Here is a 25,363-nt window from a genome sequence, read left to right as displayed (position 1 = left end):
GGCCGATTTTTTTTTTTTTTTTGGTCAATCGCTTCGGGGCAGTTTCGCTTCCCAGTGGCAGCTGACGTACGCGTCACGAGACACGAGGGCCGCGATTGGTCAGCTGATAGTGGGGGTTTTTTTTTAATTCCCTTTCCCGGAACCAAGATCACTTTTTCAGAAAGGGAATCGAGTCTGGCTCCATTGCCTAGAGCGTCTCCAGCCTCCTCCTCCCCTCATTCAAACTAAGAAACTTTATCAATTGGGAGCAGAAAGCAAAGCAGCAAAAAGGGGCAGGTTGTTTCCTCCCTGCACACGCAGGTTATCACGCGCTTGCGTTCATTGCTCTTCCAATAGTCCTGCTGAGGTTTCTCTCCCCCTCCCCCCTCCCCAGGTCAGCCGAGCAGGCAGATCCAGACCTCGATTTTCTCCCATTGCATGCATGGACTTGTAGTTCTGGGGAGGAAGGGAGCACCGGTGCAGTGCCTCCTCCCTGGCTCTGGGTGTCCTCCTCGGAGCACTTCCTGGAAGGATCCCCAACTGGAGACTGACACGAGCTTTCGCTTTCAGAGGGGGACGCTGGTCGCTGGTGGGGAGAGAGGACGGCTGCTGCCAGGTGGGTGACTCGCCAGACTTGGGGGGAGGAAGGGATCCTTGCCTGCCTACCCTGTACTGCGATCGCGTGCATGTCAATGGCTCTGCTCTTTTCTTGCATGGTTGAAACGCTCTTATAGACACACCTGCCCTACACTGATTGGAAGGAACTCTGTTTCTGCTTACTGTGGACTTCCTCCTCTGTGCTCCTGTCTTGAGTCCTGCCATATAAGCTGTCCATACACTGCTGTTTATGGGCTGCTGGCCCGCGTTATATGCATTGGCCCGGAGACAGGGTGCTGGGCTTGATGGACCTTGGTCTGGCACTTCTTATGACTCTCTGATCTCTTCTGCACAGTGACTGTGTTTATTGGGTACCGTCACAGGACGTTTTATATGCACTATTATTATACACTTTGTAAGTATTGTTGGTGCTCATTGATATGTAGTTAGTAGATTTACAATCATTTAATGTAATTTTTATTCAACCTTTCTTAGCTGCTTTGCCACCTCAGGGCAGCTTACATAATTGTTAATCAGGTCAGTGCTTCCCAATCAGATCCAGGCCAGCACCCCGTGGTAGCTTATTAACTGATAGGAATTCCTTTCTAATAACTTGTGTAATCATGTATGTCTCTTCTTCCTAGTTACAGCAAGAGCCCTAGAGTGTGGTAATAGATGGGCAGCAAGCATGCAGGGCATGGATAACTGGTACCTGCTTTGTTCAGCACCTCCTCATCTTCCTTCAAGCCTTTATTTTGTCCCTAGGCTGAGTAGGACAGGGAGAAAGTGTGCACTGAGCACTGGATGTGACTCACTTTGAATGCTGGATGCAGCAACAGTGAAGGAGCTCTGGCAGCCACATGTGGCAGCCAAGGTAACTAAATGAGCAAGCTGTCCACACCACACTGACTTTTCCCTTCTCCTGTGGGAGCTGGTGCATCATGACTGGTTCATGTGTGTCTTCGCCCCCTCTCTCCCTTTGTTTTAACATTTGCAAGAGAGCCTGGGGTGGCTTACAGTGCTTCCCTATCTCTTCCTCTGGCTGTATGAGGCCTCTCCATGTCCTCACTGCCTGCTCTGTGGAGGCTGAGGTGTCGCACATTTTTTATATTGCACGTGTGCCTTGAATATGAAAAGGTTGGCAAACACTGCATTAAGTTATAGGTTAGAAAGCAGTGGGAGATATAATATTGCATGTAGTTTGCATTCATTGGGGTGTGTTTATGCAATAGATAAGTTATTACAGTTAAGGTTTATAAAGATAACTAACTTTATGTACCTAGTGAACAGGTATATAGCATATACATTGTAAATGAGACTATTTCATCTCGGGCAAAGGTGCTGGATCAGGCGCTTCCCGGGCTGTGCTGCTGTGGATTTCCCCATGGATTTAACCAACATCCCTGGTTTTCCTCTTCAGCTTTCTGCTGGTGCTGCATTGCGTCTCCTCCCCTCCCCGCCCCCAGCGGAGGACAAGCCAGGGTTCTTGATGGAGGAAGAGCCAGGGTCGGAGATGAGGCACCAGTTTCTACTGGCACGGGAGGCTGCGCTGGCTGTGCTAAGCGCTCAGCCCTCAGAGATCTCTGAGGAGTGCCTTCAGCCCCTTATCCAGAGCCCGCTGCCACTGGAGGAGAAGTACCATGACATTGATGCCCGTGACATCATTCGCTGCAATGCCATGGGAGAGGTGAGAGAGATCATGATTATATTGCTTTTGGAGTAGGGTTGCCAGCTGGTTCCAGATTTGCCCAACAGGAGGTTGATCTGGTTCTGGGTTTACCCCCATTGCATGCAGGGACTTGTAGTCTTACTTTTCTTAGGCAATGCAATAGGCAAATCAGAACTACAAGTCCCTGCATGCAATGGGGGTAAACCCAGGAACTAGATCAACTCTATCGGATGAATCTGGAGCCGGTTTGCAACGTGTTGGAGAGGTGAGGGGTTAGGGGCCTCAGCTACATCACCATCATAGAGGCTGGGATTATGGCATATCACTATTGGAGAGATGAGGGGCCATGGTTCACAGCTGTGCCTTCTTCAGAGAGAGGAGGGGGCCAGGATCAAGGATGCCCCACTGTTATTGAGGGTGAAGAGTTGCAGCTGCACCTCCTTTGGAGAGGCAAGATCAGTGCTGCGTTGCCCTCATAAGGGCGAGGACGTTAGATGGTTTCTGGTCTGCTTCTTGGTGATCACTGTTTATTCCCCATCAGCCCGCCGTCTTCCTGCGGAGAATCTCCACTGCATTCAACATCCTGGAGAAGTACGGGCGGAACCTGCTGAACCCGCAGAAACCCAAGTTCTGGAGAGCGGTGAAGTTCAACAACCCAGTCTTCCGGAGCACCGTGGATGCCATCAATGTGTGTTGAAGGGCAGGGAGCACAGCCAGGGGCCGGGGTCTGCATGGCATGTCTGTCGGATCTCTCGTGGGGGGGGGGCATAGGAAACCTATCAGTGCTAGCTTGGAGGATTTCTCCCCCTTCCCCATCAGATCTCTTACAGAGGTGAAGGGGATACCTCCCCAGCCGTACAGGGGCAGAAGGCAAGGCCGCTTCCCTGGCGTTCTGTTTCAGTTCTGGGCTGTTATTTTCCCCTGTAGGGTGGGCGCCGGGTCCTGCGGCTCTACGGATACACAGAGGAGCAGGCGGACGGCATGAGCTTTCCGCAGGAGGTGGAGGCACCGGATCTTCCCAGGGTGGCATCCGTGACAGTGGATGTAATGTTGCTGCGGTTGGAGCTTAACCTTCTCATCTCGGTAGGGAGCCAGGCCATGGCTTGATATGTAGGGGGGTAAGGCTTGAGCCGGGTAGTTGCTACTACAGGGTGAGGCTTTAAAGGAATGGGAGCCGTAGTTACCATGGTGGTGCTGGGGGAGGGGGTTGGGAACTTAATGGGGTAGGGGGAGGATAAATCCTGGCTGAAGAAGTTGTCAGGAATCTCAGAGGGGCGCGATGCATCTTCTGTTCCTTCTAGGTTCCTCTACATCTCTACCTCCCACCCACGTGCCCCTTCCTAGCCCCTTCTTTCTTTTAGATTCTTCTTCCAAGGTCTGCATCTTTTCCTTCCTCCTTAGATTCCTCTCTTTCATGCGGGTTCCTCTTGGATGGGACTGAGCACCAGGGTTATGCTGCCTCCTTTTATCCATTTCTCCTCTTCAGCCCTTGCAGGCAGGGAAGTAACTTCATTCTTTTTTTTTTTTATTTGTCGCCTTTCAGAATTTGCATCCTCACCCAGAGAACTTCAGCAGACTCCTGCAGGAGGGTCCCTCCTCTGAGGTATGCCATGGGAAGGGAGCGCTGGCTATTTTCTGAGCTATAATCACATTAAAGTCCAAAACAGAATGCAAACGAAGTGATTAGAAAGGGAAAAAAATCTGAGAACTTTACATTACAGAGACACCAACATTGCTCTATGCTTCAAGGGCAAGAGGAAATGTGGAAAAAAGGATTTGCATCCACAAAACAGCAGGGGAGTAGCTTGATTGTTCCGGCGGTTACTACCCCAAACCAAATAAGTCCTATACTTCAATTTCAATGCACATCCAGCATAGCTCTCTGCTTCAACGGCAGGGGGAATGAAGAAAAGACGATTTATATTCAGACAACAACCAACAAGGACTGAATTGCACAGGCTGGGTAAAGAAGCGTGGGAGTAGCTTGCTTATTACGGTGGTTACTACCCCTAAACAATTAGCTAGATACTTCACATAGATGCAGCACCAGCACTGCTATCTATATTGATGACGGGGGTGAAAGGGAAATAGAACCAAAAAGTTACTTATAAGGGCCAAGAGTAACAGCTAAGTATGAAAAAAATAAGTGCGAAACTTGCTAGGCAGACTGGATGGGCCGTTTGGTCTTCTTCTGCCGTCATTTCTATGTTTGTATAAGTACTTCTTAAGGTTTAAATTTGGACCCTCGCACCACCACACGAATGCTGAACCTTCCTTCATTTGTATTTCACCGCTGCAGGTCACTTATAATCATCGGTCCTGAGATTAAGGCTTTTTAATTTTTCAAATGCTTATAAAAAAGAAGAATACCTCCCTTTGAACGGAATCACCGAGCCGGACATGTATCACGTTCCGTAACGGCTGCCTCGGGGCCTCCCGATTCATTCTTAGCTGGCGAGGAAAGAATATGCTTTGAACTCAAATGCAACAGTTCTCTGCAATACAAACATAAAGGTAAGGATTATGGCAGAAGAAGATACACGTTTAGAAGTACTTACCAGAAGCTGTGAACACTCACAGCTTTATGTGCCGCACGCATGACTCGCGTTCCCTGTACGTACCTGGATCAGTCCAGACCCCTGGGTTTATTCATCCCTGCCAGCAGATGGAGACAGAGAAAAGCCTCGCTTGAAAGTCCTGGTGCCACCTGCAGTAGCTCATTATTTCTCTGTCTCCAGCAGATGGCTGAAGGGACGTATTGATTGACATGAAAAAGGCAAAACCAAATACATAAAGGCTGACCGCTCGATCTCTCTGTTTAAACCGGGGGTGAGACAGTCTGGACGCGGTAAATCCATTTCTGTTCTTGCTGCTTAAATGTGCTGGTACAGTTTCCAAAATTGTCCATTTAATGTCCTCGAAATCATGATGGAATTCTAGAAAGTGAGACACAAGATGAGCTTCTACTTTTCCAGTATTGAGACGCCTGTGCACACTGGAGAGGAGGTGACAGAGTTAAAAAAAAAAACAAAAAACAAACGTACGCAGCAAGAACAGAAATGGATTTACCGCGTCCAGACTGTCTCTCCCCTGGTTTAAACAGAGATCGAGCGGTCAGCCTTTTTGTATTTGTTTTGCCCTTTCCATGTCACTCGATACGTCCCTTACGTACCTACGTGACGCGAGTCATGCGTGCGCACATAAAGCGGATGCAGCGTGAGCTTTCTCTCTCCCTTAGTGGCTGACGCGCCTGAGTGTTCACAGCGTCTGGTAAGTACTTCTAAACATGTATCTTCTTCTGCCATAATCCTTACCTTTACGTTTGTATTGCAGAGAACTGTTGCATTTGAGTTCAAAGCATATTCTTTCCTCGCCAGCTAAGAATGAATGGGGAGGCCCCGAGGCAGCCGTCAGGGAACGTGATATCATGTCCGGCTCGGTGATTCCGTTCAAGGGGAGGTATTCTTCTTTTTTATAAGCATTTGAAAAATTAAAAAGCCTTAATCTCAGGACCGATGATTATAAGTGACCTGCAGCGGTGAAAAAGCGAATGAAGGAAGGTTCAGCATCCGCAGGGTGCCACGAGGGTCCAAATTTAAACTTTAAGAAGTACTCTCTGTAATGTGTAAAGTTCTCAGATCTGTATTTGCAACGTCTTTTTCCCTTTACTTTCTGAGGAATGCTATGGAAGGGAGCGGTCTTTTTTTTTTTAAGTACACCATGGGAATGTGAGAGGGGGGGTCTCTGTGATTCTTTTTATCTGGGGGAGGGGGACAGGGGGGGGGGGTCCTGTTATCTGTGCTACTTCTGAGAGAGGAGGAATGGGGAGAGAAAGCTGCAGGGTGAAACTGGGAGGATCAAAGAGAGAGAGGGAGACCCGAGTTTTAGTCCCTGCTCCAGTTTCATAGGCTCTGAGGGAGGAGGGAGAGCCGAGCACTGCAGTCACACAGGGCTGGGAGGGGGACCACAGACTGGAGTAAGAGAGCTGCAGTAATTAAGTTATTTACTTTTGGCTTCCAGGCATTGCTGACTTCTGACTCTGTCCTAGTGCATGAAGAGGTTCCACAGACCCTCCCAGGGTCTGTTGCTCCGCAAGGTAAGGAGCAGGGACGGTGGAGAAGCGACGGCTGCTGGGAGGGCAGAAACTGGAGGGGATGGTGGAGGAGCACTAGCTGTGGCACTGGTGGAGGAGCGCCGGCTGCTGGGAGGGGAGAAACGGTAGGGGATAATGGAGAAGCACTGACTGTGGGGATGGGGAGAGAGGGGACCTGCAGAGAAGGGTGGAGGAGCTGTTCACCTCTGCTCTCTTTCATTAGGTTCTCTGTCGCAGGGGCCCTGCATGCTGTGTGGCGAGGAGCTGTTCACCTCTGCTCTCTTTCGTTAGGTTCTCTGACCCAGGGGGCCCTGCATGCTGTGTGGCGAGGAGCTGTTCACCTCTGCTCTCTTTCGTTAGGTTCTCTGACCCAGGGGGCCCTGCATGCTGTGTGGAGAGGAGCTGTTCACCTCTGCTCTCTTTCATTAGGTTCTCTGTCGCAGGGGCCCTGCATGCTGTGTGGCGAGGAGCTGTTCACCTCTGCTCTCTTTCGTTAGGTTCTCTGACCCAGGGGCCCTGCATGCTGTGTGGCGAGGAGCTGTTCACCTCTGCTCTCTTTCGTTAGGTTCTCTGACCCAGGGGCCCTGCATGCTGTGTGGAGAGGAGCTGTTCACCTCTGCTCTCTTTCGTTAGGTTCTCTGACCCAGGGGGCCCTGCATGCTGTGTGGCGAGGAGCTGTTCACCTCTGCTCTCTTTCGTTAGGTTCTCTGACCCAGGGGCCCTGCATGCTGTGTGGCGAGGAGCTGTTCACCTCTGCTCTCTTTCGTTAGGTTCTCTGACCCAGGGGCCCTGCATGCTGTGTGGAGAGGAGCTGTTCACCTCTGCTCTCTTTCGTTAGGTTCTCTGACCCAGGGGGCCCTGCATGCTGTGTGGCGAGGAGCTGTTCACCTCTGCTCTCTTTCGTTAGGTTCTCTGACCCAGGGGCCCTGCATGCTGTGTGGAGAGGAGCTGTTCACCTCTGCTCTCTTTCGTTAGGTTCTCTGACGCAGGGGCCCTGCATGCTGTGTGGAGAGGAGCTGTTCACCTCTGCTCTCTTTCGTTAGGTTCTCTGACGCAGGGGCCCTGCATGCTGTGTGGAGAGGAGCTGTTCACCTCTGCTCTCTTTCGTTAGGTTCTCTGGCCCAGGGGCCCTGCATGCTGTGTGGAGAGGAGCTGTTCACCTCTGCTCTCTTTCGTTAGGTTCTCTGACCCAGGGGCCCTGCATGCTGTGTGGAGAGGAGCTGTTCACCTCTGCTCTCTTTCGTTAGGTTCTCTGACCCAGGGGCCCTGCATGCTGTGTGGAGAAGAGCTGTTCACCTCTGCTCTCTTTCGTTAGGTTCTCTGACGCAGGGGCCCTGCATGCTGTGTGGAGAGGAGCTGTTCACCTCTGCTCTCTTTCGTTAGGTTCTCTGACGCAGGGGCCCTGCATGCTGTGTGGCGAGGAGCTGTTCACCTCTGCTCTCTTTCGTTAGGTTCTCTGACCCAGGGGCCCTGCATGCTGTGTGGAGAGGAGCTGTTCACCTCTGCTCTCTTTCGTTAGGTTCTCTGACCCAGGGGCCCTGCATGCTGTGTGGAGAGGAGCTGTTCACCTCTGCTCTCTTTCGTTAGGTTCTCTGACCCAGGGGCCCTGCATGCTGTGTGGAGAGGAGCACGCCTCTGTGCACTGTCCCACTTGTAATGAGATCCTGTGCCGGGAATGCGACAGCCGCCTGCATCGGCACCCTCTGAGGTGCCAGCATCGCCGTCTGCCCTTGCCAAGACCCCGCAGTCGTCTGCCCTCCTCCCCGTACAGCACCAGGTAAAGCCTACCCTTGCCCCTCCCCTCCAACGAATGGTGCAGTGGTTTTGCAGTGAGGGGGGCTGGGGGCTGCACTGCCTGGCCATTGCAGGGTAACCCCTTTTTTTGGCTCCGTCTTCCTCCTTGTTTCCTTTCTTACAGCCCTGGTTCGCTGGCAGGAAATCTCTCCATGACCCCTTCTCTCTGGAGTCCTCCACAGCAACCTGCCGGTCCCCTGCCTTTCTCCGAGAAGCCCGCCCTCTCCTGGAGGAGCCTGGTCCCTGAGGCACTGCCAATCCATTCAGGGAATGCGGCGAGGGCCTCTCCGGTACGGGACGCTTCCACCGCTCGCACGGCACGGCTGCCCTGGCACTGCGCGTGCTGCCGGACTCTCAACGAGGCGCGGGCCGTGCTGTGTGCAGGCTGTGACAGGCCCCGGGGCTGCAAGGGGACGCCGGAGCAAGACGAGAAGGGATCTGGGGGGGGCCGAGGGAGGTGGCCCTGCCAGGCCTGCACCTTCGAGAACGAGGCGGCAGCTGTGCTCTGCGCCATGTGTGACCGTCCACGTCTTGCCAGGAAGCCGAGCCTGCCACCAGGGGAGGGGCAACAGGAGGACATCCTTCTTGTGGGGATGCTGCGAGAGGAGGTACACACTGGGACTTGGGGGATACTTTGTGTGCGTCTCTGTCTCTCATTCCCCCAAAATGTGTGTGGCTGGGACTGTGATTTATTTTTGTGTGTGTGTGTGTGAACTGCTCTCCCCTCCTTCCTCTGCAGTGCAATATACTGCTTGTAGGTAACCTCTCTCCCCACTTTCTTTGCAGGCCGGTGGCTGGGAGTGTGCACACTGCACATTCTGGAACAGCAGGCCAGGGCGGGTGTGCCAGATGTGTGATCGAAGCCGCAATGGCACCAACAGCAACGCAGTCCCCTCTACCCCGGGTGTAAACTCTGCCAAGGAGAAAGGCCCCGACTCCCGGCGGCTCAGTGCACCGCTGCTGTCCCTGTCACCTGCACCCTGTGAGGACGCGGAGAGACTGCGGCAGGAGAGACTGCGAGAAGACGGGCAGCAGCTGGTGAACATGATACGGGTCAGAGTCCAGCACGTGGATGAGCCTCTCTTCCACATGCATAATACGCATTTGGACATAATACAACTCGCATCTGCACTTGCATGTACATTTGTCATGCACACGTAGCTCAACGCAGTTTGAACATTTTATAAGGCAAATACCAGAGGACAGGGGTTAGGGTGAGGATTTGGATTATTGTGAGGGTTTGTGGAAGGTGTTTGGCTTGAGGTTGGGGTTTTGGTTAGGATTAAGATAATTTGAGTTGAGGGTGAATTAGGTTTGAGTTCAGGCTATAAGAGAATTTGGTTTGGGCTTGAGTTAGGGTCTGGGCTAGGGTGGCGTTAAATTGAGACGTTTGGATTATGTGGATTAAGGTGAGCGTTACATTCATGGTTGGCGTTGGGGTTAATGTTGGTTATGGGTTTGGTTTAGGGTCAGGATATAGTTAAGCATTAGAGAGTTAAGGTGAGCGTTACATTCATGGTTGGGGTTGGGGTTAAGGTTAGTTATGGGTTTGCACTGAGGGTTTGGTTTGGGGTCAGGATATAGTTAAGCATTAGAGAGTTAAGGTGAGCGTTACATTCATGGTTGGAGTTGGGTTAAGGTTAGTTATGGGTTTGCACTGAGGGTTTGGTTTAGGGTCAGGATATAGTTAAGCATTAGAGAGTTAAGGTGAGCGTTACATTCATGGTTGGGGTTGGGGTTAAGGTTAGTTATGGGTTTGCACTGAGGGTTTGGTTTGGGGTCAGGATATAGTTAAGCATTAGAGAGTTAAGGTGAGCGTTACATTCATGGTTGGAGTTGGGGTTAAGGTTAGTTATGGGTTTGGTTTAGGGTCAGGATATAGTTAAGCATTAGAGAGTTAAGGTGAGCGTTACATTCATGGTTGGAGTTGGGTTAAGGTTAGTTATGGGTTTGGTTTAGGGTCAGGATATAGTTAAGCATTAGAGAGTTAAGGTGAGCGTTACATTCATGGTTGGAGTTGGGGTTAAGGTTAGTTATGGGTTTGCACTGAGGGTTTGGTTTGGGGTCAGGATATAGTTAAGCATTAGAGAGTTAAGGTGAGCGTTACATTCATGGTTGGAGTTGGGGTTAAGGTTAGTTATGGGTTTGGTTTAGGGTCAGGATATAGTTAAGCATTAGAGAGTTAAGGTGAGCGTTACATTCATGGTTGGAGTTGGGGTTAAGGTTAGTTATGGGTTTGGTTTAGGGTCAGGATATAGTTAAGCATTAGAGAGTTAAGGTGAGCGTTACATTCATGGTTGGAGTTGGGATTAAGGTTAGTTATGGGTTTGCACTGAGGGTTTGGTTTGGGGTCAGGATATAGTTAAGCATTAGAGAGTTAAGGTGAGCGTTACATTCATGGTTGGAGTTGGGGTTAAGGTTAGTTATGGGTTTGGTTTAGGGTCAGGATATAGTTAAGCATTAGAGAGTTAAGGTGAGCGTTACATTCATGGTTGGAGTTGGGGTTAAGGTTAGTTATGGGTTTGGTTTAGGGTCAGGATATAGTTAAGCATTAGAGAGTTAAGGTGAGCGTTACATTCATGGTTGGAGTTGGGATTAAGGTTAGGTCTCTCCTCCTCTTCTGCCCCCTCTATTCCACAATCTTCCCTCCTCTTCATCCTATTCCTAATCCTCTTTCCTTCCTGCCTCCCATCCCCCTTTTTCCTCTCTTCATCCCTGATCCTCCTTCCCTCTCTCTTCTCATCTGTGAGATCTCTTCCCTTCCTCTACCCTTCCCCCAAAAAACTCCCAAAAGAACAAAGTAAATTAAAGACAAAGCAAGTTGGGAAAATTACATTTTTATTATGCAAAATAAATGTACATCACTTAATATGCAAAATAATTCGAATGTATGCAAATGTGCCGCAGATTTTTGCTTGCCGTAGAATCTGCCCCAAGCTTCCACAGGAAACTGGGGAGCTGTGGTTATGGCTAAGGGTTGGGTGTCGTGCATTGTAAAAGACCCTCACTTATTGGCTGAACATGGTGCTCCGCAAAGGAGGTAACTTGCAGTCCTTGCTGTCAATCTCCACAGGTGGGAGAGGCAAACGGGCTGCAGCCAGAAGAGGTTTTCTGCGCGGTCCAGTACTCCGGCACCGAGGTCCCCGTGCACTGGCTGCAGACAGAGCTTCCGTTCGTGCTCGGGACGGTGGTGGAACTGGCCACCCAAACCAGGGAGGCCAGGGATGAGGGTGCTGTGGGGGCAGTGACGCAGGAGGAGGCCAAGAAGGCCTGGCTGGCCTGTGATGGGAACATCGAGGAGGCGGCACAATTCTGCGCCCGGGAGAGGAAGAGGAAGGTGAATATCACAGCTTGGGGAGGGAGGCTGGGCTTTCACAGCAAGGAGGGGAGCTGGGAAGAGGAGACAGAATGGTAGCGGGGCAGGGGAGCAGGATGTGCAGATTGGGTCAGAGCTGGTGTTCACCTTTCTCCCCTGAGGTGCGGGAGATCCGAGCGCTGGGGTTCACGGACCAGGAGCAGATTCTGCAGACCCTGTACATGAATTCTGGAGATGTGACAAAGGCCGTGACAGACCTACAGCGGCAGCTCCTAGCGCCCTTCCACATCCGCCTCTGGCAGGATCAGGAGCCTCAATTCAACTTCACCATGTCGGATAAGCAGGTACCCCTGCCAGCTGACCCTACAATACCTTCTGACTAGATCCAACAGCACTTGGAAAATCAATGTCCTCTCACCCCATCGCTGCACCCCTCTGGTCCATTCTCCATTGCCCTCCCATCCCGCCTCACTGCATCATCCCACAGCGCTCTGGCAGTTACTGCATCCTCTGCTTTCTGTAGCTTCCCTGCCCTCGCCCTGTGTGATGCTCTTCTTGAATGTCTGTTTCTCGTTGACAGGCCTTGGTGCGCCGTGTGCTGGCGGTGTATTCCCTCCCCAGCTGGGGACGGGCGGAGCTGGTGGTGAGCCTCATGCAGGAGCCAAACCGCAGCTACGAGTTGCAGGATATTGTGGAAGCTGTCCGTCAGTCCCATGACAAGGACTTCATCCGTAGGATGCTGGCACAGGAGTGTGCGGTGTGCAGCCTGGAGCTTCCCAGAAACCGGGTGTGTGGCCTCTGCACAGGGACTCCTGCCTCTTCCCACCCGCATTCAGTGGCTTCACTGGATGTGTTTCTGGTGGCAGGGAGCAGTCTCTCATAGCGTCTGCCTGTCTCTTCATGGGGGGAAGGGGGTAACTCCTAGCAGGAATGATTCCGGTCGCAGGAATAGTCTCTTGCACGATAAAACCATGCCTGCAGTCTCTGACCTCATGCAAGGGCCTGTGCTCTCTCCTGTCACAGATGTGGTCTCTGATGCAAGCGACTGCCTTTCTGGTTGCAGATGCAGTCTCTCACCTCGTGCGAGTGCACCATTTGCCCGGAATGCTTTAAGATGCACTTCACCATTGCAGTGAAGGAGAAGCACATTAAGGACATGGTGTGTCCCAGCTGTAATGAGCCGGAGATCAGCGACGAGGCAGAACTCCTTAACTACTTCTCCACCTTGGACATCCTGGTAGGGGACTGGAGAGTGGGGAGGCAGGCAGGGAGGACAGGGATGGTCTCTCACTGCTGTACCCAGGCTAATCTATTTTATGCTTTCTCTGACAGCTCCGTGACTGCCTGGACCCTGACGCTTACAATCTCTTCCACAAGAAGTTGACAGAGCGAGTGCTTATGAAAGACCCCAAGTTCCTGTGGTGCACTCATGTGAGTGAGCGAGAGAGCGCACCACACATTCAGCCCTACTCTACTATTACTGTGCTGCACTCACTCGAGTGAGAAAGAGATTGTGGCACACTCAGCCACACCATGGTGCTCACTGCACTCAGGAGAGTGAGACAGAGGCCGCAGAACACACTCCCACGGCACACTTAGCCACACCATAATGTTACTGCATTGCAGCCAGGCGAGTGAGACAGAAGCTATGGCACCCACTTCAGTACTGCAGTGTGGACATACGAGGCAGCGGCTACGATATGCACTCCCATGCGTATTCTCAGTGCGGTAGAGCTCTCATTACTAATCTGACTCCCTCTCTCTTCCTTCCAGTGCTCCTTCGGGTTTATCTATGAACGAGAACAGATGGAAGTGAAATGCCCACAGTGTCGCAAAAGCTTCTGTATTAATTGCAAACGCCCAGTAAGTGCTAAAGACCAGATGTGCTGGGGGGATAGGTCAGTGGTGCAGCTATGCCTTAACAGAGACTCAAATTTCTCTCCCTCCCCCGTATATCCGGTGTAGTGGGAGGAACAGCACCAGGGTATCAGCTGTGATGAGTTCCAAAGCTGGAAGCGGGAAAATGACCCCCAGTATCAGGTTCAAGGCCTTGCAATGTATCTGCAGGAGAACGGGATAGGTGAGTTGCTGGAGGATATTGTGTTTCACTAGTCTTCCATGCTGAAGGACTACTCCCCTACTCCCTCCACCCTGATGTTTTGGGGGGGAAGCATCTTTAGTGTTCTGGAAGAGGGGAGAATAACCCCCGGCTTTGGTGTTGGGAGAGGGGAAGAATGCCATCCCCTCCTGTTTTCTGGGAGCATAAGAACATAAGAAATTGCCATGCTGGGTCAGACCAAGGGTCCATCAAGCCCAGCATCCTGTTTCCAATAGAGGCCAAATCAGGCCCCAAGAACCTGGCAATTACCCAAACACTAAGAAGATCCCATGCCACTGATGCAATTAATAGCAGTGGCTATTCCCTAAGTAAACTTGATTAATAGCAGTTAATGGACTTCTCCTCCAAGAACTTATCCAAACCTTTTTTGAACCCAGCTACACTAACTGCACTAATCACATCCTCTGGCAACAAATTCCAGGGCTTTATTGTGCAATGAGTGAAAAAGAATTTTCTCCGATTAGTCTTAAATGTGCTACTTGCTAACTTCATGGAATGCCCCCTAGTCCTTCTAGGAGTCTGGACTGATATTTGGTACCACAGGAATGAAAATTAGCTGGTAAGAACCAATTTTCCTATGTTTCCACTATTTTTCCCGGCACTGAAGTCAGGCTAACCGGTCTGTAGTTTCCTGGATCACCCCTGGAGCCCTTTTTAAATATTGGGATTACATTGGCCACCCTCCAGTCTTCAGGTACAATGGATGATTTTAATGATAGGTTACAAATTTTAACTAATAGATCAGAAATTTCATTTCTGAGTTCCTTCAGTACCCTAGGATGCATACCATCCAGTCCAGGTGATTTGTTACTCTTTAGTTTGTCAATCTGGCCTACTACATTTTCCAGGTTCACAGTGATTTGGTTCAGTTCATCTGACTCATCACCCTTGAAAACCATCTCCAGAACTGGTATCTCCCAAACATACTCATTAGTAAACACGGAGGCAAAGAATTCATTTCCCTGTACGTACCCGGATCAGTCCAGACACCTGGGTTGTGACTCCGCACCAGCAGATGGAGACAGAGCAAAACTCGACGGGCTCCCTACATATAGTAAGGTGCCACCCACAGCCCCTCAGTCTTTCTCTGTCTCCAGCAGATGGGGCAGGTCCACCCACAGTCTCTGGGATCTGATCCGTGGTACTACAGGAACGAAAATTATCAGGTAAGAACTAATTTTCCTTTAGTCTTTCCGCAATGGCCTTAATCTTCCCTAAGAGCCCCTTTAATCCCTCGGTCATCTAACGGTCCAACCGATTCCCTCGCAGGTTTCCTGCTTTGGATATATTTTTAAAAGTTTTTATGAGTTTTTGCCTCTACAGCCAACTTCATTTCCAAATTCTGTTCTGGAAGGGAAATGTGTTACCACCCCCCCCCCCCTTCTTTGCTATCCTGGGAGAGGAAGGTGTAACTCCCCCGTCCTCCTCTGAGGAGAGCGTGTGAACTATTGTATATTTGTACGTTATTCCCTTTTCTGTTTATTATCGCCTATCTTCTGTTTTACTGTAACTCACTTTGAGGTTAAGAAAATCAAATTGAAATAGGTAAATAAATAACCCCTGGCCTGGTGTTCTGGGAGGGGAGAGGGTAACCCCATTCCCTCCTGGTGTTGTGGGAGGGAGATAATGTAAAATCCCCCATCCATGCTTCTGGGGTTCCGGGAGGGGAGAGTGTAACACCTACGCTGCTGCGGCTGGTGCTCTGAGTGGGAGAGGAGAATGGAACCGACCCCTCGAGGTCTGAGAGGGTGAAAAAAAGATTTAACTCCTCAGGTGCTGACTTGCTGGAGATGGATTCTCTCCAGAGTTGATGGAATACCGGCTCTTATTTTGCAGCTTGTCCAAACTGTAAATTCTCCTACTCCCTGGCCCGGGGAGGATGCATGCATTTCAAGTGTTCCCAGTGTCGTCACGAGTTCTGCAGTGGCTGCTACAGCACCTTCCATGCCAAAAACGTAAGTAGCTGTGTGTGCATGTCTGTAAGTTATCTGGCTCCACACTTACACATTTCGTACTTTGTTATAGTCAAGGACTCCTCTCTTACCTCCCCCCAAAACCCTCCAGTTTCCTGTAGTAGATAAGTGGATTCTGTGGCAAGGGTTAGCAAAATCTGTGACCATTTTGCATACTTTGGCATAAAGTTTTACATTACTCGATAGATAAAAAAAAAAAAAAGCCAAATATAAAGGGAAGAAAAACAGGAGAAAATACTGAAAAAATAATATAATTTAAAAAAATACCATAACTACATTTGCATACATAAATAATTAATTACAAAATATGCATAACACAATAGCAATTCAAAATAATATAACTGCTGTGGGTAAATCGGACACTGAACCTCCATTGATAGCCTGCAGTTCTCTTCCAGCCTCTAGATGTCAGCAGCAATACTCACCATATTTGAGTGGTTGCTCCCTTACTTTGCATTCCCTCAACTACCAATACAAATTGGCTCTTATCTGCTGGTGGGAATCTGATCTGATGAGAGAGCCAATCGACAGACAATAGGAAAGGAAAACTGGACCTTACCTGCTAATTTTCGTTCCTGTAGTCCCAAGGATCAGTCCAGACTGCTGGGTTGTGTCTCCCTTCCAGCAGATGGAGTCAGAGAAAAAACTGAAAAGGCACCCCCTCTTGGTGTGCTACCTGCGATCCCTCAGTATAAACGATACCATAGCAGAATAACCAATTAGAGGATAAAAAAACCCCAAACATAACAACCAATGGCTACAACAATACGTTCAGTCAAGAAAAAAACTGTATAAACGCATAACATATGTATAAGGAAGGCTCCTTCCTATTTCTGTAAAGAATTCTGCCGCGGAAAAAACAACATACAGAACGGACTCTAAGTTCCAAGGGCTGGCATCTGGACTGATCCTTGGTACTACAGGAACGAAAATTAGCAGGTAAGAACCAATTTTCCTTTCCCTGTACGTACCAGGATGAGTCCAGATCGCTGGGATGTACCCAAGCTGCCCTAATTGGGGTGGGCATGGTAATGTTTTGCAAAAGTATGCAAGGATTTTCAAGTGGCTGCTCTACAAATCTCCTGCGGCGAGACCAACTGGCTCTCCGCCCAAAAAGCCGCCTGAGACCTGGTGGAATGTGCTTTCAAGCCTTCAGGTATGGCCCGGCCAGCACAAATATAAGTGAGATAATGGCCTCCTTCAACCACCTAGCAACCATAGCTTTGGACGCCTTGTGACCCTTCTTAGGGTCACAAGATAGCGAAGGAGAACCCGGCGCACATCCAACTTATGCAGATCCCTATCCATAGAAGAAGCAGGATCCAAATTGGGGAAAGCCGGCAACTCTACCATCTGATTCAAATGAAACCCCGATACCACTTTAGGCAGGAAAGATGGCACGGTTCATAGAGAAACCCCCGAATCAGAAATACGGAGATTCGGGTCGCGACACGACAAAGTTTGAATCTCCAATATCCGTCGTGCCGAAGTAATCACCACCAAGAAAACTGTCTTGAAAGTCAAGTCCTTCAACGTGGCCTGCCGGAGGGGCTCAAATGGAAGTCCACATAAGCCACAGAGAACTACATTCAAACTCCACGGAGGACAAATCTTTCTGACCAGAGGACGCAAATGCTTGGCCCCCTTCAAAAAATGGGACACGTCCGGATGAGCTGCCAGTGAAACCCCGTCAATCTTGCCCCGCAGACAACCCAGGGCCGCGACCTGCACCAGGAGAGAACTGCAAGTCCACCCTTTCTTCAGGCCATCCTACAAAAAGGCTAGAATATGCGCCACAGAAGCCTGACGCAGGGGCACATTCAACCCACAACACCAAGAGTTGAAAACTCTCCAAACACGAATATAGGCCAACGATGTGGACGTTTTCCGTGCTTGCAGAAGGGTAGAGATAACAGAATCGGAATACCCTCTCTTTCTCAATTGCCTCCTCTCATAAGCCAGGCCGCTAGTCAAAAGCGATCCACGCGATCGAAAAATACTGGACCTTGTCAAAGAAGATTCGGAAAATGGTTGACACACTGGACCGTCTATCACCAAGGTGATCAGATCCGCAAACCACGGCCTTTGTGGCCACTTTGGAGCCACAAGGATGACAGACCCCACGTCGGTTTCTATCCAACTCAAGACCTTGCCCACTAGGAGCCAGGGAGGAAACACGTATAGCAGAATGTCGCAAAGCCACGGAAGGATGAGGGCATCCACCCCTTCTGACCTGTGATCTCTCTGACGAATGAAGAACCGAGCCACCTTTGCATTTGTCAGTCACCATCAGATCGAGGTGCGGAACCCCGACAGCAATGAGGGAGAAGCCGGAAGGCTGCGTCGGACAATTCCCACTTGCCGGGATCCAGACGCTGTCGACTGAGAAAATCCGCCTGTATGTTGTCTACCCCGGCTATATGCGAGGCCGCTAGCTGGACCAGATGGTGCTCTGCCCAAGCCATGAGCCGGTCGGCCTCCAAGGCCACCAGTCTGCTTCTGGTTCCCCCCGACGGTTGATATAGGCCACTGTTGTCGCATTGTCCGACAAGACTCGTACCGAATGCTGGCCGACCATAGGGAGAAAGTCGTGCAACGCCAGGCATAATGCCCTGGTCCCCAACCAATTTATGGACCACGTAGCCTGATAACTCGTCCAACGACCCTGAGCAGACTGTGATTGGCAAACCGCCCCGCAACCGGATGATTACCCACTGTGGTTCCTCCAGGTCCATCCCCCATAGCAAGTGGGCCGGGATCAACCACCAATCGAGACTGGACCTGGCTTATTCCAAGAGGGGCAACAGGAGGCAGAACTCCTCCGACTTCGGATCCCAACGAGAAAGCAATGCCCATTGTAATGGTCTCATATGCACAAACGCCCAGGGAACCAATTCCAGGGTAGACGCCATGGAACCAAGTACCTGTAAATAATCCCACACTATAGGAAGAGGCCGTGACAATAGCCGATGGATTTGCGCCCATAACTTGTGCATCCTCTCCCGCGTGAAGAGACCTTGCTGACCAAAGTATCGAAGCGTGCGCCCAAGAAGTTGAGGACCTGAGATGGTACCAACTGGCTCTTGGCCAAGTTGACCACCCAACCAAGAGACTGGAGCCGGAGCAGAACCATGCATACCACCAACCAACAGAGGCACTCCGATTTGGCCCGGATGAGCCAATCGTCGAGGTAGGGGTGAACCAAGATCCCCTCTTGCCGGAGGGCCACTGCTACCACCACCATCACCTTGGTGAAGACCCGGGGAGCCGTTGCCAACCGAACGGGAGTGCTTGGAACTGATGATGCTCCCCCAGAACCATGAACCGGAACAACCGCTGATGACGCTCGCTGCATGAGGCTACTGCAGACCGCCGCCCGAACACACAGCGTGGATACCTCAAAGATGCGCTTGAGGAGAACCTCAAGCCGCCTATCCTGCAAATCTTTAAGAGCAGTCGCTCCTGTTACGGGAATGGTCGTCCGCTTAGTGACTGTGGAAACAGATGCGTCCACCTTGGGGATCCTGAGGATGTCCAAGGACTCATCGGGCAAGGGATAGAGTTTTTCCATCGCTCTTCCCACTCGCAGGGTCGCCTCAGGAGATTCCCACTCACGAGTTACTAACTGCATGAGCATCGGGTGAAAGGGAAAGGTTTTGGGAGGGGCCCATAGCCCTGAGAGCAACAGATTCCCCTTAACAGGCTCTGAGCTGGGTAGTGGTGCATCAACGTCCAGCTCAGCCAGAACATGGGGAATCAAAGGATCCAACTCCTCCCGCCGAAATAAGCAGAAAACCCGGGGATCATCCCCCTCTACTGGGGTGGACTCATCAACAACCCCGTCTATATTTTGGAGGAACGGATCCAGGAAAGACCCCGAAGGACCAGGGTCCGGAGTCACATCAGGGACTGAAGGGGTATTTAGGGCCATGGCACGTTTCGCGACCTTGGCGGGAGGAGGCTCCGCATCCTGTTGATGCGCCTTCGCCTCCAAAAAGGCTTGATGCATTAATAAAACAAACTTCGACGAAAGTGTTGCCTGGCCCTTTAAGGGCTCTGCCAGGGGAGGGCCGAGCTAGAGTTCGAGGAGGGGGTAGGTCTCGGATCGGGCGGCAGGACCGGGCTTAAAATGGGAGGAGAATGAGGAGACTCCCCTCCCCCAGCAGGAAGGCAGGCAGGGAACGGACAAAATGGCCGCCGTTCCCGCGCCAGCCGGAGACGAAGCTGCGCGCGAACAGGAGCGCCGGCCTGAGTCTTGCAGCAAAATCGCCCCGAAACCACCCCCTGATGAGCCTTCCCCCCCGGGGAAGCAGCGGGCGCACACCCCATCCCGTGAAAGATGCGGCCCCGACTCCCCACATGCATCACGGAGGCATCTGAGCAGCGTGGTAGGAAATAATTAAGAGGTACCTGCCAAAAAATAAATAAATAAATAAGCCCTGCCGAACTACGGCCTTCCGGAGCTCTTGGAAACTGCGTGAGGGGAGTTCAGCATAGCATGCAGCACCCGAGGAAAACCTCTTCTTGGGGTGCCGAGGGGAGGGACCGGCCCACCGGTTAATCCCCCTCCAGAGAGGAGCGCGCCTCCGGGAACAAGGCTATCGGAGCATCCTGCCCCAGCCTTACCTCTACCGCAGCTGGCGTGGAAGTCTTGGACTACCTGAGGGGGGATATGACAGAGATGTTTAAAATCATGAGAGGTCTAGAAAGGGTAGATGTGAATCGGTTATTTACTCTTTTGGATAGTAGAAAGACTAGGGGGCACTCCATGAAGTTAGCATGGGGCACATTTAAAACTAATCGGAGAAAGTTCTTTTTTACTCAACGCACAATTAAACTCTGGAATTTGTTGCCAGAGGATGTGGTTAGTGCAGTTAATTTAGCTGTGTTTAAAAAAGGATTGGATAAGTTCTTGGAGGAGAAGTCCATTACCTGCTATTAAGTTCACTTAGAGAATAGCCACTGCCATTAGCAATGGTTACATGGAATAGACTTAGTTTTTGGGTACTTGTCAGGTTCTTATGGCCTGGATTGGCCACTGTTGGAAACAGGATGCTGGGCTTGATGGACCCTTGGTCTGACCCAGTATGGCATTTTATGTTCTTATGTTCTTACCGGTAAAAACCAAAAACATTATGATTAAAAAAAAAAAAAAAAAAAAAAGAAATTAACTTGACGTAACCAAAGGTGTTAGAGAGAAGAAAATCAGAGTTTAACAACTCTGGGAAGAAAAAATGTAAAGGATCAGGACCGCAGGCTCTGTTGACCTCCTCTGCTAAGAGTCAGAGAAAATACTGTAAGATCGCAGGTGGCACACCAGGTTAAGAGGGGTGCCTTTTCAGTTTTTTTCCTCTGACTCCCTCTGCTGGAAGGGAGACACAACCCAGCGGTCTGGACTGATCCTGGGACGTAAAGGAAACATTGGTTCTTACCTGCTAATTTTCGTTCCTGTAATACCACAGATCAGTCCAGACAAGTGGGTTTTGCCTCCCTGCCAGCAGATGGAGACAGAGAGCAAAAACTTTGAGGCGCTGCTACATAACAGAGCGTGCCACCTGCAGTCCCTCAGTAATGACCTGTACCCAAGCCAAGATGTATTTTATTTTATTTATTTTATTTAAAACTTTTTCTATACTGTCGTTAAGGTGGGTACCGTCACAACGGTTTACAGTAAGGCACAAAAGAAATGCTATTAACCTCTATCAGTTTACACAGGTGCCATAATGTTCGGTAACATAGTTTTAATCAATGTTAGTTGTTAAATGTGAGTGAATGCTATCATGTCCCGTTTGATTCTATAGCAGTTTTGAGTCAAGGACTCATTCTATAAGTAACTTATCCTTTACTGATGAATTCTATTAAAAACAAATACATACACCCTTAGTGATTTCTGTTTGCGTGGGTGTTTTGTCCCTTGCACTTACCTGGTTTAACCACAAAACCCCTTTCTCAGGCTAACAGGTAAAACTATAGGGTTGGAAATGCCCAAAAACTAAATCTGAAAAATCCAAACCATGATCAACAACTGCCCAAATTCCCTGAAAGGCAAACCAACTTGAACCACCAGTTGGCAAAAAACATAGTCTTTTGGCAGTGACGGGATGGGTCTCTGGACTGATCTGTGGTATTACAGGAACAAAAATGAGCAGGTAAGAACCAATTTTCCTTTCCTGAACATACCCAGATCAGTCCAGACCAGTGGGATGTAGCAGAGCCACCTTATACCAAAATCTTGTGGAGTGCACCTTCAGCCCCGCTGGAACTTGACAGCCCTTACAAATATAGACAGTGCAAATAGCCGCTTTCCACCAACGGGAAATGGTAGCCTTAGAGGCCTTCTCTCCCTTCTTCCTGCCCCCATACAGGACAAAAAAGTGATCAGAGCGCCGGAACTATTAGACAGCTCCAGATAACGCAACAGGGTTCTCCTCACATCCAAAAGATTCGGCTCCCTGCCCCTAGGGGAATCCTTAGACCACTCCGGGTCAACCTGAGGGATGGTCCACCAAGGAGCCTAACACCTCAGGGAGCTTCCTCCGAAGTTCTCCTACTTCAGTTTCTCTCTTTCCTAATCTCAGACCGCAGGGTTGCAGCTCCACCATCTGCTGGAGACAGAGAAATACTGAAGAGGCTGCAGGTGGCGCTCTCTCTTATATAGCAGCGCCTCACAGTTTTGTTTCGCTGACTCCTTATCTGCTGGTGGGGAGGCAAAACCCACTTCTCTGGCCTGATCTGGGTATGTTCAGGACGGAACGGATTCTGTGGCGTGAAGGGGGCGGGGTGGATCTGTGGTGAGATGGGAATTATGCAGCCTCTCCCGTGGCTGTGGAATCGCAGGAGACCGGGGGGCCATGAGCCATAACCCTCTGCCCTCTCTTTCTGCCTCACAGAAATGCTCGCTGCAGACCTGCACGATTCGAAAATCTCTACACGCACACCACCCCCGGGACTGTCTCTTCTACCTGCGCGACTGGGATGTGGAACATCTGCAGAAGCTGCTCCAGGTGAGCAGGGGCCACGGTGGGGGGAGGATGACCTGACATGCACTAAAAATAAAAATCTCACTTCATATCCAGGTGTGGAAACCAAGTGACAAAAAAATGAACTTAATCAATTTTTAACATTTTTGTAAAATGATAGGATGATGTCTATATTATCAAAAAGCACTTCACTCTGTAAACATCAAGCAGCGGGAGATAAAGGTAACTGTGAAGCATCAAAAAACATCCAAACGCATCTCTGCTGATAAGCTTGAGTTCCTCTCTCCTTCTCACAAGCTTAAATGAACTTCTCTCTTCAATCCCCCCTTTTTTTTTTTTTTGGTTCCTAAGGATGAAGGGGTCCAGGTTTCCCAGTCTTGACCTCTATGGTATGGCTGGTATAATGGGGTGCTTGAAAGGATGGCTATTAGCCACTTCCGAGGAGAGTTTCACATCCCCATACAGTCTTCCGGATTTGTTGCATGTCCTCCTCTTCCAAATTGAAGGGGATTGAAGAGAGAAGTTCATTTAAGCTTGTGAGAGAGAGAGATGAACTCAAGCTTAGCAGCAGAGATGCGTTTGGATGTTTTTTGATGCTTCACAGTTACCTTTATCTCCCGCTGCTTGATGTTTACAGCGTGAAGTGCTTTTTGATAATATAGACATCATCCTATCATTTTACAAAAATGTAAAAAATTGATTAAGTTCATTTTTTTGTCACTTGGTTTCCACACCTGGATATGAAGTGAGATTTTTATTTTTTTGATACAGCTATTCTTCTTTCACTTCTGGGTTTTTTTGATTATTGCACTGACATGTACTAAGGCATCTCCAGGAGAGAGAGCACGGGGAGTCGAGTCACAAGGCAGTGATAAAGCAGGCACGGCAGGAGGACTGGGTCGATTTAAAAGTAGGGACTCTGCAGGAGGAGTGAGTGTTTCCATAATGCATCCCTTGGAAGCCAGCAGGGTCTCTCTTCTCTCAGATACGAGGACTCTCTTTCTTTCTGTCTCTCAGAGACACAGGGTTACAGTTCCTGCTCTGTATTGGTATCTTACTGTAGAAAGAGAATCAGAGGACACGTCACAGGGTTACAGGTCACGTGCGCGCGCTCTCTCTGCTCTGGAGAGACTGTCCATGACAGACCTCACTCTCTCTTCCAGACTAAAAATATTCCGTTTAACACCGACCCCCCAGCTGGGACTCAGGCAGCGCCTGGAGGTGAGAGCACATGGGTGTAACTGTGTGTATGGGTCTCTCTTTCTCACTCTGTGTGTCCCTCTCTTTCTGTCTGTATCGCACATACCCTACCTCTATCTCTCTCTTTTTTTTTTTTTTTTTTTTTAGGGGGCTGTCGTGTGATGGAGCAGAAAGAGGTTTTAGGAGGATTGAAAGATGAGCCCTGTGGGAAAGAGACACCTGTAGGATATGCAGGACTGTGCCAGTAAGTGATACACTCTCCTCCCCTGCTGAGACTCGACTTTTCCACCCGATTCCCTTCCTTGATTATAAGTCCCTATCTTCGGTTCCCCTTATTGCACCCCACACCCATCCTTCCCCTGCTGAGAGTCCGGTTTACCCCAGCCCCTCTCTCTTCTCCACAGGTCGCACTATAAGGAGTATCTGGTGAGACTCATAAACAGTCAATCCCTGGATCCCATGGTGCTTTATGACCTGCCAGAGGCCGAGATTGTGTGTAAGCGCTACCTCCCTGCCATGCCCCAGCGAGCAGCTGGAGAGGATGATCGGACCTACCGGAACCGGATGCTGAAGGTGAGGAGGAGAGAGCGGTCCTGCAGCGCTTCCTGCCGGGGGGGGATGAGCCCCAGCGAGGACGCATCTCCTTCGGCGTCGGTCATTTCTCTAGTGATTGCAGGGACAGGATGACTGAATTCTTTGGGGGTCACTGTGCAGGAACTATTGCTTACAGTTGCCTCCTGTGTCTGTCTCTTTCCCTCTTTCGATGGGCAGAAGCTGATGGAGGAGGTCCCCCTTGGAGATAATATCCCTCGGAAGAGGATCAACTGGAATTGACTCTCCTCTTCAGGCCACCTCCAGGGGTGCAGGAGCCCTTGGCTGGGGAAGGATGGACGGTGAACCCGAGCATTAATCAGAAGATCCCCAGAATCGTGACAGGCCCAGGACCTTTGGCGAAGGGGCTTATGTGCCTGAAAATCCTCCCTCCCTTTTAACCTTTTCTCACAAAGTCAGTTTAAAAATGGTAGTTTCAGATATTATTATTTTTCCAGTTGTATGAATTCCCTCTGTTCTCTGTACATTTATTGTTCAAATAAAATATGTAAAATATGCAGACAGCCCACCTCAAGGCTTGGCGTGTGAATCCTGGCACCAGCATATTGACGGGCGGTGTTGATCCAAGTGTGCTGAGAAGCAGGGAAAGTGTGAATCCTGCCATCAAACTATTAAAACAAACAAACAAAAAAAAATGGTTTAATAGGATTTTTATTTATAACACATCTTCCTGCCCTAGTGCTCAGAGTGTGGCAGAACCCCTCACAAGCCAATGCAAACCAATTGGGTGGTAAATTATAAAACCAATAATTTAAAATGTCTGCACTGTAACAGTACATTGCAACTTCAGTCCAGAAAAAAATCAACAAGAGGATAAGAAAAACGATCAAACTAGAACAAATTCAGTCAACTGCAGAATTTCCACCTGCTTTTATTGGTTATATTTTAACACAAGAAAAGAAACTTAAATACATATAAAAACAATAAGTGAAATAAGTCAAAGAATACTACTAATAGGTGGGGTAGAGACAGTTGATAAAAGTTCTGTGAGTTATTCGCCAAAAGCCTAGTGCGAAAAGCCAAGTCACTTA

General features: G+C 49.8%; 1 protein-coding gene across 5 annotated transcripts; it reads left to right on the top strand.

The window, feature by feature from the left end:
• Nucleotides 1-168: 168 nt before the first annotated feature.
• RNF31 (ring finger protein 31) lies at nucleotides 169-24,840 on the top strand. 5 transcript variants are annotated; one of them, XM_029581968.1, is made up of 23 exons: nucleotides 173-595; nucleotides 1,342-1,450; nucleotides 1,997-2,263; nucleotides 2,787-2,933; nucleotides 3,173-3,328; nucleotides 3,789-3,848; nucleotides 6,266-6,341; nucleotides 7,926-8,115; nucleotides 8,257-8,740; nucleotides 8,919-9,185; nucleotides 11,206-11,469; nucleotides 11,610-11,792; nucleotides 12,029-12,235; nucleotides 12,512-12,685; nucleotides 12,781-12,879; nucleotides 13,222-13,311; nucleotides 13,414-13,528; nucleotides 15,404-15,522; nucleotides 22,431-22,544; nucleotides 23,684-23,741; nucleotides 23,868-23,964; nucleotides 24,125-24,293; nucleotides 24,492-24,840. In XM_029581968.1, exons 2-23 carry the CDS (start codon nucleotides 1,397-1,399, stop codon nucleotides 24,552-24,554), a joined length of 3,453 nt encoding a protein of 1,150 aa, XP_029437828.1. In that variant the 5' UTR covers nucleotides 173-595; nucleotides 1,342-1,396; the 3' UTR covers nucleotides 24,555-24,840. The 5 variants fall into 5 exon arrangements, 4 of the variants coding, with proteins under 4 accessions (XP_029437828.1, XP_029437827.1, XP_029437829.1 ...); XM_029581967.1 differs by having other exon boundaries at nucleotides 1,221-1,450; XM_029581969.1 differs by lacking the exon at nucleotides 1,342-1,450 and having other exon boundaries at nucleotides 174-595.
• Nucleotides 24,841-25,363: the final 523 nt, after the last annotated feature.

The sequence above is a fragment of the Rhinatrema bivittatum genome, chromosome 16 (genome assembly GCF_901001135.1).
Source record: "Rhinatrema bivittatum chromosome 16, aRhiBiv1.1, whole genome shotgun sequence".
NCBI classification, from domain to species: Eukaryota; Metazoa; Chordata; class Amphibia; order Gymnophiona; family Rhinatrematidae; genus Rhinatrema; species Rhinatrema bivittatum.
Note: the sequence above shows the minus strand (reverse complement) of the source record. Positions and strands in the feature narration are given on the sequence as shown.

Excerpts from the sequence above, each read along its gene's own strand:
- RNF31 (XM_029581968.1), top strand. The coding sequence starts at position 1,397 with ATGCTGGATGCAGCAACAGTGAAGGAGCTCTGGCAGCCACATGTGGCA. Across the intron at positions 8,741-8,918 it reads TGGGGATGCTGCGAGAGGAG|GCCGGTGGCTGGGAGTGTGC; the intron begins GTACACACTGGG and ends CTTTCTTTGCAG. Across the intron at positions 15,523-22,430 it reads GCACCTTCCATGCCAAAAAC|AAATGCTCGCTGCAGACCTG; the intron begins GTAAGTAGCTGT and ends TCTGCCTCACAG.